The sequence below is a fragment of the Pygoscelis adeliae genome, unplaced genomic scaffold, assembly GCF_000699105.1.
Source record: "Pygoscelis adeliae isolate BGI_AS28 unplaced genomic scaffold, ASM69910v1 Scaffold445, whole genome shotgun sequence".
Classification (NCBI taxonomy): Eukaryota; Metazoa; Chordata; class Aves; order Sphenisciformes; family Spheniscidae; genus Pygoscelis; species Pygoscelis adeliae.
The window spans coordinates 37,093-47,986 of NW_008824894.1; the positions used below are offsets into that span (position 1 = coordinate 37,093).

At 56.4% G+C, this 10,894-nt stretch overlaps 1 protein-coding gene across 1 annotated transcript in view; it reads right to left on the reverse strand.

The window, feature by feature from the left end:
• The window catches only part of BAIAP2 (BAI1-associated protein 2), a 30,705-nt gene that overhangs the window by 14,189 nt on the left and 5,622 nt on the right, over positions 1-10,894 (reverse strand). Inside the window, exons 3-5 of the mRNA XM_009324576.1 lie at positions 2,262-2,323; positions 1,870-1,941; positions 1,378-1,515 (exon numbers count right to left, since the gene is read on the reverse strand). Coding sequence (XP_009322851.1) covers positions 1,378-1,515; positions 1,870-1,941; positions 2,262-2,323 — 272 coding nt within the window. The remainder of the gene's footprint in view (positions 1-1,377; positions 1,516-1,869; positions 1,942-2,261; positions 2,324-10,894) is intronic.

Below are 10,894 nucleotides of genomic sequence, written 5' to 3' on the forward strand. Positions count from 1 at the left end.
GCCACTACTCAGAAGTGGTTTAAGCTGCTCAGCTCTCCAGAACACACCAGCCCCTGCCTCAGCGGGCAGGACACCCAAATCTGCTGCATCGACACCTTCCAGCCACGCTCCGGCCAGCCATGCCTCCTGCGAGCAGCTCAGCGCAGCCTCGGCAGTCGGGGGCTGCAAACGAGCACGATCTCGGTGCAACACGCTCCGGCTCAGCACAGGAGCTGCACGCCGAGCTGGGGTGGGTGACTGCGGGTGCGTTTTCCTCCTTCAGTGCTTATTCTGATTCACGCCACAGAGAATGACTGATTTCCCAAATTTTAGTGCAATTATGCCTCCTGCGAGCAGCTCAGCGCAGCCTCGGCAGTCGGGGGCTGCAAACGAGCACGATCTCGGTGCAACACGCTCCGGCTCAGCACAGGAGCTGCACGCCGAGCTGGGGTGGGTGACTGCGGGTGCGTTTTCCTCCTTCAGTGCTTATTCTGATTCACGCCACAGAGAATGACTGATTTCCCAAATTTTAGTGCAATTAAGAATGTCACTTCCCCAGCACAACCTTCACGGTACCTATCTGCCAATTACTTTAAATGCCACCCCGTTACATAGCCCCTGTGAGTGAAGTGCCACCGACGTTTAGATCCCCTTCAGCAGACACGGATCATTGGCAACGTTACCGGCCCGTGGCATGCAAAGAAACAGATCCTGGTCCCAGCGTAATGCAGCAAAACCCGTCCAGGCAGGTGCTGTGAGGGACCCCAGCCCCACGCAGCCAGGACCCGATTAGCAAACGGCGCGTGGTTGGCGAGGGAGCCCACACCGCGATCACACCACAGTGATTCACCACAGCCACCCCCGGCCCGCGCCGCCACCCCGGCGGGCTGGGGGAAGGCACGTCCCGGCAGCAGGCACAGAAAATATTTAAGCAAAACACCATCCAGAGGAAGATGGATCTGGCACAACAGAAATTCATGATCTTTTTGGGTTCATTCATTAAGCAAAAAAAATAAAAAGCACCAGGAGCAGTGGATTGAGCAGGGTTAGTCACCGCCGCACCGCCTGGCACAACATCTGCCGTCAGCGGAGCTCACAGCCTCCCCCTCTGCACCGTCCTCCCCCGGGGCGGCCACGAGACCAACCCGCTCCCATCACGGGCTGCCGCCCCCTCCCTATCCACACTTCCCACACCCCACCATGCTCCCCTAATGCTGCTGCGCCCGTTCCTCTAAAAAAAAAAACCAGCAAGCCCTTATCTAAATGCTTGCAAGAGCCGGGCCACCTCTAGCACGCGGTACCAAGCATCTGCTGCCCTGCATGAGGACGAGATGCTCGTCCCCCCCCACTGGCACGAGGACAAGATGCTCGTTCCCCCCCCCACGCCCGGGGTCCTACCTGCAGCTCCTTGTCAGAGTACTTCTGGGGGTTTTTGCTGCCTTGGCTCTTCTTCCGAAGTTTCTTCAGCTCTGCCTGGCACTTATCAAGCGAGTCCCCCTTGCTCCTTTGTTCCGTCTGGTATTTTTTCAGCGCAGCCTGGACGCAACAGGAGAAAACTCTGAGCAGCCAAAGTCAACCCCCTGCCTCGGCCGCAGCTCCTGCTGCCGAGGGTTGGCAGAAGCAAGCAGACCCCCCCCAGACTTTGGGAGAAGGAGGATCCCCATGGCCAGAGAGCAAACAGGGGTGGCAATAATCTGACATCGGGGGAAACGCTGTTCTGTGCGTGGTGATGTCTGTGATGTCCGGGGACCCGTCTGTAACCAGGGGCACGAGCAGTGCCCGGGCACAACTGTCCCCCGAGCCAGGAGCCGGGCGAGGGGGCAGGCAGCAGGAACGGGAGACGCCCGAGCCAACGCTTGTGCTGCTGGACTACACGAGTCCGTAACTCACACTCAGGTACCGGGAGTCCAGCTCCACCTTCTGCTCCAGCTGCGTCAGGAGCTCATTGTGGAAGGACTTGAGCTGCAAGCAGAAAGAAGACACGGTTCCTTGGCGAGGGCTGGCAAAACCTGCCCAGGGAGCGCCCCGGCAGGCAGGGGAAAGGGGCTGTATAGACAGAGCAGAGGCTGACAGCAGGGATGGACAGACAGATGCTCAGAGAGGGACTCAGCAGGGCAGAAGCAGATGCCCAAGCAGACCAGACCCTTTGCAGCTCAGCAAATCCACTTCAGAGGGGCTGGCGTCACCCAGTCAAAACGTGAGAAGCCATTTTGCTCAGCTGCAACACCAGCAGAGCCCGTGGCCAGGCGGGGAGCCCAGCATGCCCGGGCTGGGGCACTCACCATCTCCTCCAGCTGGTTCTGGATCTGCCTGTGGACTTCTGCCATCTGGAAGAGCACGTCTCCTGCGAAGACAAGACGTGGGGAGGGGGCTTGAGGCACCGAACTCAGGGGGACAACCCAGGGCTGGGGCAGGCAGCACCACACTAGCAGGGAGGGGTCTGCAGCCAGACCCATGGGTGCTCCTGGAGTACCCCTGGTGCCCATCTTTGGGGAGCTGTAGGTGCGCAGATATTCATCTGAGACACTTGGACAAACACGCATGTCTTGTGTAGCATGAAGGGAAATGAGGACAAGCAGCAGCGGGACCCCAGCACCCGGGGGCAGCCCTGCCTGCAACCCACCATGCCGTCGGCCGCTATGGCGCGGCTCTGCCCGTGCCAGCCCTTAGCCTGGCCGCAGGGATGTGACAAAGGAGCCAGAGATGACAGGACCAAGAAAGGTCCCTTGACCTGACCCAAAGCACAGATATTGAAGGGAGCAGACGGAGACGAGAGATGCTGCACTAATAACTGAGATGGGAATTTAAACAGCACTGTTACAGCCAGGAGCTTCGCCTGACGCTCTCCCAGCTGCACGTACAGCCCAAAGCCAAGCCCAGAGCGTCCACATCCCTCTCCCCCAGCAGCGGGGCAGTGGATAGACACAGCCCTGGGACTCAGTCCAGGTCACAGGACACGTCGCTGCAAACGGAGCTAAGCCCTAGGTTGATATTTGCCTCAAAACCACTGGACCTGTTCAACCTCAGCGGCTGAGCTGCGCATGGGCAGCCCTGCCCTGGGCAGCGAGGGCAGAGCCGTGGCCTGCGGCTGCTGCAAACGCCACAGGTCAGTCCCAGGAACGGCTGCCCACAGCCGAGGGATCCCAGCTCTGCTTTGTCTCTTCCTTTAATTCTTCTTTTCAAACGCAGAATTCATCAAGTCACACACCCACCGCACTTTTCCTGGGAGGAAGGGCAGTGTCCTGCCTCAGCAAAAGCCCCAACACGGCTGGAGCCAGACACACATGGGAGCTGCAGAGGCGTCTTTTAGGAGAGGAGCCAGTGCTACCGTTTGACTAAAAGCACCATCTCCGGATCAGAGCAAGCTTTCAGGGAGAGCCAAGCTCTGTCAGCTATTTGTAGGGGCTGAGTTAAGAAGCTCTTCCAGCATGGCAGGTCGCAGCTTCCCAGGATGTTTCCAGCCTACGTGGAGCTGTTTGTAAACTGAAAGCCATGATCCATGTCTCCGAGCTACTCCAGTCTCGGCCCCAGCCGGCAGTGGCTGGGGGGGCCCCCCCCCCCCCCCCCCTCCAAAGGGAAGCAGCATCCCACATCCCATCCCAGAAAAAGCAGAGCAGCACCCGAGATAACTCAAAGTCCCAAACGTTTTTATGGGCTGTACGTGCATGGAGTTTTAAATGACAGAACAGCAACCCCAGGGATGGGAAATGCAATGGGAAGGGGACACCAGCGCTGGAGCCCCAGGACAACGTGCGGGAGGAGATGGTGCAATGCTCCCAAGGCTGCTCAAGGTGGAGGTGGCAGCTCCCAGCAGGGATGAACCTACTGGGGATCTGGGGGTGAGCAGCCACAGCCCTAATCCCACCCAACGGTGGGTCCCCCTTCCCTGGCGTGCACGGCCCCCCAGCAGCCAAGAGACACAGAGCCCCGGTTTGCTTCCACATGGAGCTGCTCACTTCTGTCCTGCTCCAGCAAGAGCCCAACCCCAGCAGCAAACGCTGCGGTTTTGGTGTATTTAGAGAGTGAAGGAAAATGCGAGTCCTCTGCAGAGGACAGGTCCATCCTGAGCTCCAAAACAACTGCATCCTCTGTGCATGGAGTCAAACCTCAGCAACAGTGAGGCTGAGATGAGCCAAACAAGCGTCTCACCAGTGCGAGGGAACCATTGGGATCCTCATTCAGCACAAAAACAGATGGCATATGCTGGGCCAGCCCCAGTCCACCGCTCGGTCAGCCTGTCCCTGGCATACTGGGCACACAGGCCACATGCCAGCCAAGTGTCAACACCACCAGCCGATCAGGAACAACCTGGCCCAACGGTTCTTTGCTCTTGTGGCTGAAGCAATTTGTACTTTGCACCATACACCGTGTCTCAAAACCTTCTGCAAACATTAAAATCTGATCCCTTTTTGTCAGTGGCAGGCCCCAGCCCCCTCCACTGCAGGTCAATGCAGTAACAGAACCGGCTGCAGCACCAGGTAGGTGCTCAGCCGGCGCTGACTGGCACCAGGGCCACTGTCCCCCCGTGCCCCTCGCTCAGCTCCTCCAGAAAGCAGTGATGCACAAAGCATCCCACGAAGCGAGGAGGTGACCAGACGGCGCGGCTGCAGTTCCACTCCTTCGCCGGGAGGAAACCGTGTACCGAGATTTCCGCAGCCGCCGAGCCAGCTGTAACTTTTACAGCCGCTTCGCAAGGTGCTGAGCAAAGCGGAGCAGCCCCCGGCACTCACGCTGAGCGGGCAGCCAGCTGCAGCAATTACGCACGTCTGCGGTGAAGAGCTTCACGCATGAACAGGGAGGTCCGGGCAAGGGGTCACCACCAGGAGACCGCCAGGAAATTGCTCTCCGGTTGGGCTGCGACAGCTCAATCATGGGAAGTGCACAAATTCCCACTGCAAGGAGGCAATGACGTAACGCCGTCGCTTGGCTGAGATTGCTTTTTCGAGTGTATCAATGCAAGGGTGGCTCAACTTATTATTTCCAAAGCTCGCACCACCCCCTCTCCCTTTCGCTTCCCGTTTGGTGGAGTGGAAACCCTGGCTGAGAAAGCTGGTGCAGGGCTGGTCGAGGGCTTTCTGGCCACCACTGCCCAGCTCCCAACCCACCCAGAGAAGAGGGATCAGGGCGCTCAGAAATAACACACATATGCCCGAATCCAGCACTGGGTACACCCAGCCCCCTGCACCGGGACAACAGGGCTCTGCCCACACCGCATTCCTCACCTAGAGTATTAACTTGTTCCCAGCAGCCGAGGAGGTGTGTGATGTGTCTCTCAACAGATAAGCATCTTTTTGTTCAGACTTTCTCCTCCACCACCACCCCCTTGGCTCTTATCACAGTGATACCTCGGTGCGTTGCAGCCTCACATCAAAGCGAGCAGCGGTGCGTGCAGAGCCTTTCCCACCCAGCACAGCGTCCCCGCTGCAAGCTGCTCCGCGTCCCAGCCCCAGCAAGGGGATGCTGCCGTCCCCACCATGCCCGCCACGCAGCGCGCTCCCCTGCCACAGCTGGTTTGCTGCGCCTTTCCCGGCAGCGCGGTGCAGCCAGCCCAGCACCAAAAGCGGCTCAAGGTGAGCGCTGCGCTGCAGCCAGCGTGGCGCAGGAAGGCGGCTGGATGCCTGCCCGGCGCTGGGCTGCACGGAGGCATGAGAGCTTCCTCTGGAGCCTCTCCTCGGCCTGAGACAGCCCAACCGGCTCCGAAGGAATCGGCTCCAGGCGTCCCGTGGCCTCTGCCATCGCTGGAAGCCCACGCAGGGCAGCAGCAGGATTTGAACTAAATCCCCTAAATGGTAGCTGCAGCGCTGTGTGAATTCACATACAGCATCTCTGACGCCCCGATACCTCCACACCACGAGCTGCTTCACCACTGCAAAAAAGCTACGGACCTTGTTAGACATTTACAGACATTTCACCCTGAAACCGCTCAGACTAACCCAGCGTGGCAGCAGGGAAGAAGTTAAACTGTGACTAAGAGATACCACGGTAGTTGGAAAGCCTAAGTATTTCAAACCCTGGCTCAGAAAAGGATCCGTGGCATTGAGCTGATGGTAGATACTGCAGGCGTTAGCAGAGCTCGGCAGCAGGGCTGGAACACCAACACCACGCCCCGCACCGGCACCGGCCCCGGCACAGCACAGCCACCCACGCCACGGGCGTTTTGCATCACCTACCAGTGGTATTTGGAAGTTAAACACGGTAATTACCGCTGTGCAGCAGGGCAGAGAACAGGGCAAGAGCTTGGGTCGCAGTATAAGTTGTATACAGAGTGCGAGCACCATACTAGCCGTGCTGCCAAAATGCACGTTCTATAGGTCAAGAAACCCAAGGTTAAGTGCCTCACCTAAGCCCAGAGGCAAAAATAAAGACAGGGAAGGGTAGGACTGCAGAGCAAGGGTTTCACCTGCCCGTGCCGGGCTCACACACCTTTCCACAGGCTGCGAAGCACAAACAGGCAAGGAGGAGTTGCTATTTACGTCTGTCTGACTCACAGTATAGTTCTGGGAGAACTATAGGGGCTATTGTGGGCCCTTCCCTACCACACCCAGCCAGGAACAGGCAAACAGGTTGTTCCACATCCCTCCCATTGCTATCGGCACCGCAAGTCCCGCGCAGGAGCCAGCTGCCCCTCCAGAAGGCAGAGCAGTAGGAACCCATCTCACAGGGTTTTGCTTTTGAGTTTTCAGAGGATTCTAAGAATTATTTCCCCCCCCTCTCGAGCTAGATATGAGCCATTTTTAATAAAAATACCAAACAATGCATTGGCAAAGGAGCCAAACTGCTCCGAGCCAGAACATGTTGATGCTTGTGCAAGGCTGAAGCAGCCCAGCCTGTCCTGCAAGGGCAGTGGGAGCCTGGCTTTGCCAGGGAACCGGTCCCATGGCCGCTGGCCACCGGGTCCCACTGCCACAGGCATCAGCCCAGCAGCAGGGATGCTTTGACAAGCAAACAGCACTGCATCCTCCCCAGCATCACTCCTTGCTCCTGTAACACGGAGGTTGCAGCGCTGTTGGCATCGCTCTCCATCAAGATCACTTGCTCTGGAGATTCAGATCCCAAATAAAGAGCATGAAAGGATGAAACAAGGAGTCCAGGGGCTCAGCTCCTCTGCTATTTGACACTGTGCTGAGTTTCTCCCTGTTGCTTTTTGTTAAGGAAGACCAGGAAAGGTGTCAGTGCCGTCAGGGGAGTAGCCAAGCTGGCAGAAAAGGAATATTAGCTCATTAATGAGAAAAAAGCCACAGTTACAGGGCAAATCGTTTGAGCTCCTGAAGCCTAAGAGGAAAAAAAATAATCTGCTTTTCAATGGCTGGTTAAATGCTGTTAGCTGAATCCTTTGATGCCAAGCAAGCACCAGAACCCAGGGAGGGGATGCACCCACACCAGCACATTCCCAGGGCAGGCGGAGATGAAAGCACCGGGTGCCTGGAGGAGAAGGGGCCAGGAGGTCCCTGCACCAGGCACTGCTCCAACACAGGCACCCATTTCACTCCTCCCGGACTTTGCTGAGCAAAGGTACCTGCTGGACAGGAGAGCTCCATCGGTTTGGGTTGTTTTTTTGTAGGGGGGAGTAGCATGGAGAGCATCAAGCTTTGTGCACATTATTAACAAAGCATTGCTTCAGGGTGAAATCCTGCCCCCCCAGACTCGGCAGAGCAGGGCTCTCAGCCCAGCAATTACCAGTTCCCCTTTCAGCGCTGCATGCCACCCACCTTCACACCTTCCGTTTTCCACCAGCTGCAGCGTTGACCACCAGCAGCAAGCGTGGCCGCCCCCCCCCAGCTCCTGCGGTCACGGCTCAGACGCCTCCCCCCCGTCCTGTGAACACAGACTGGCAATAACTCTGCTCGCACGTCATGTGCTGAAGATCTGACCAGGCCAGATTTAAGGCAGAAGCGTGCAACTGAAAGCTTCTGCAATCTTTCTTCTCTTCCCTCCTGTTAACGTATCTTGATCCAAGTTCATAGACACAGCGCATGCCACAGACAAGCCCTCAAGCCACGGAAAGAAGCACTTCACAGCCCAACACCTCCTCCAGACAAGAAGGCTCTGACTTGATCAGCGCTGACATTCAATCGCAAGACAACTTGGGGGAAGATCTGTGCGTGTGCAGTGGGAAGGACGCGAGTGTGGGGAAACAATCAGCTTCTCCGTGCTGATTCATCTATTTCCTCTTCAAAAAGGTTTCACTTACCACAGCCCCAAAGGATGGTACCGATTTGTTGATGTTATATCAGCGACTCATCAGCATTATAATGATCAGCTCTGTTTGCAGCCTCTGCTTCAACCCAGCTTGGCAAAGCTGAAGACATTTTTTATTTATTTATTGAGAGACAAGGTAAAGAAAAAAGCAAAAGCTTCCCAAGGCGCCCTGGCTCAGGCAAGTTCAACAACACATTTCCAGTAATTGGCTCCCTCAGGCTAAGCAGTTGCCATTGACACATCTGCCACAGACAGATTAGAGATCTGGGTGACCTGTGATGCCCCACACTTCCCAACAGCCACCCCCTGGATGTCTACAGATCATGTATCTGTACCATGATGTACAGACCAGCGAGTCCTTAGTGCCCAACTGCTCTGGCAGCAGCTATATTGGTGGCACAGGATTAATTAGCACAGGAGAACACAACTGCACCGACCTCACACCCACCAGCCTGGAGCCACCTGGCTCAGACCCACATGAACTAACCCGTCCTGCACACCAGCAGTCCCAGGAGGAGAAGCAAACGCCTCCAGGACCTGGGGCTGGCCACACAACGAGCTGTGCCCCTTCCTAAAATCTGCCAAGCTCACAGCATCGCCGACGGACAGCAGAAACCAGCCCACGGACACACACGTGGCCCTTCCATCCCTCCCGAAAGGATGGTGCATCCCTGCAGAAGCTCATCCCAGGCACGGTGCCCGGGCACACAGCAGGTAGGCATCCCTGGAAGGTGTCACCACTGAAGGTGAAACCCAAACATTACACACAGCTGCTACGCATTAGAAACTCCAGCCAGGCAACATGCTCTTTGCAGATGCTCATTTAACAACGCTCCGCCATTACTTACGCAAACACAGGTTGGTGAGAACAAGCCTACTGCTATGGCAGTCTGCTTTTAATCGGAAGATTTGAAGGCAGTGAAAAGGCAATGCAGACAGCAGAAGAGTCCCTTTGAGGCAGGCAGCAGTTAAGAGGTCTTTCTTGTGCTTCTGCACCCTTAGCAAGCTCATTCCTACAAGTTCCTTCCCTAAGTGAACTACACAGCTTGGAGGCCAAGTCCTGAATTTCTGGAACAATTGCTCTGGCAAATTAGGCCTTTTAACAGAATCGCAGGTGGAAATGCAGGTCCAGAGCATCCATTCTTCCACCAGTGCAAAGTCATTACCCACAAGCCATTAAATGCATCATTAAGTTCAATTTTAAAAGGATCAAGCAACAAGATTACCACTGCTCTTGCAGCCAGGAGCTCATCTCCACAGGCAGAGGGACCTCACTGCAGGGACACCAAGTCACCCACCACAGGCAAATATTTCCTGGAGTTCAGCTTCATTTTTTCTGGGCACTGCTCTGGCAGGTCCCCAGCAGACACTGGGCACCACAGCCACCGTCAGCTCCGGTGGTCCCTGATCACACATTGAACACTGCGACAACCTTTGACATTCGCAGGATCTGTATCAGCATCTCCACTGCTGCAGGAAGCATCTACCCAAAACAACTGGAAATCCAATTAACAGATTAATCCCTCTCCGCAGAGGATTCAGCACAGCACAAAGCCTCCGAACCCACACCGCTGCCAAGAGCCGGGCCAAACTGAGGAGCTGAGGTGAAGACAAGAGTCTGAACTCGCCTGTGCAGCCATGGGCATCCCACCAGGCTGGTCTGCTCCTCAGCAGGAGCTGCCACGTTGGCCGGCCCACCAGGGTGCAGGCTGGTGGCACCCTGGCTCTGTGGCAGCATCATGCACAGGACCGGGCTCTGCGCCCAGCTCCAACTGCAGACCCCCTTCTCGGTGCACAGCACGCCCGGCAGAGACAGCTCTACTCCGCATCCCTCCATGATGCTCACCAGTGTTTTAAAGGCTGTATGGAGATGGTTTAAAACTCTTGAAGCCCAGCATCCTCCACTGACACCAAACAGCTCCGCAGCAAACAACTGGACCATGAAGGTGCCACTGGTCCTGATCTTATTGTGCAAATTGTGTATCACAAGAAAGCCATTATCTACCAGAGGCTCATTTCAGCTCAACAATGGTTGCCTAATTACTGCATGTCTTGCCCTTTCCTAGCACCATGCTTCAGTCAGAGCAGCCTTCACTAATTCAAGAGGACCTTCAAGAAAACCAACTGCTAATCAAAGTCCACCTCCAGCCCTGAAGGAGTTTCCTACAGGTGCTGTTCAGTCCCAGCACCCCGGTGTGCTCCCAGCCTGGTGGAAACTGCCTCCGGCTCCGCTCACCAGGCACATGCTTCCCTGGAGAAGAAAACCCCTTCTCATGACTTTGCCATGGCCTAGTTTTCAAGGGGGACAAAAGAAACAACACTGAGTACCATCCAAGGGACCTAAGCAGGAGCTGGACAAGGGCCAAAGCCACCCGAGCACTCACACGCATGAGACTGGAGCTCCTCGGAAGCGTCTACAAACTGTTCCTGGATCAAGCCTTCACTGATCAGACACAGCGTTCATGTTCTTCACACCAGCTTCTCAGCTTCCCAAAAGCCACCGCAGAAACCACTGAAGATGTGAAGAACAGCATAAGGAGCCTCTCTCAAAGAGAAACCGTGGGCATGGGTCTGATCCTCCGAGTGCCAGAAACTGGGCAGCAGCCCAGAGAGCAGAGCAGGGAGGGGAGAAGTTTTCCTGCTGTCCCTCCCGGGAATGCCACCACAAGCCGATCCTCGCTGCCACTGCTGACCCGTCTCAGCCACCCCCCCCACC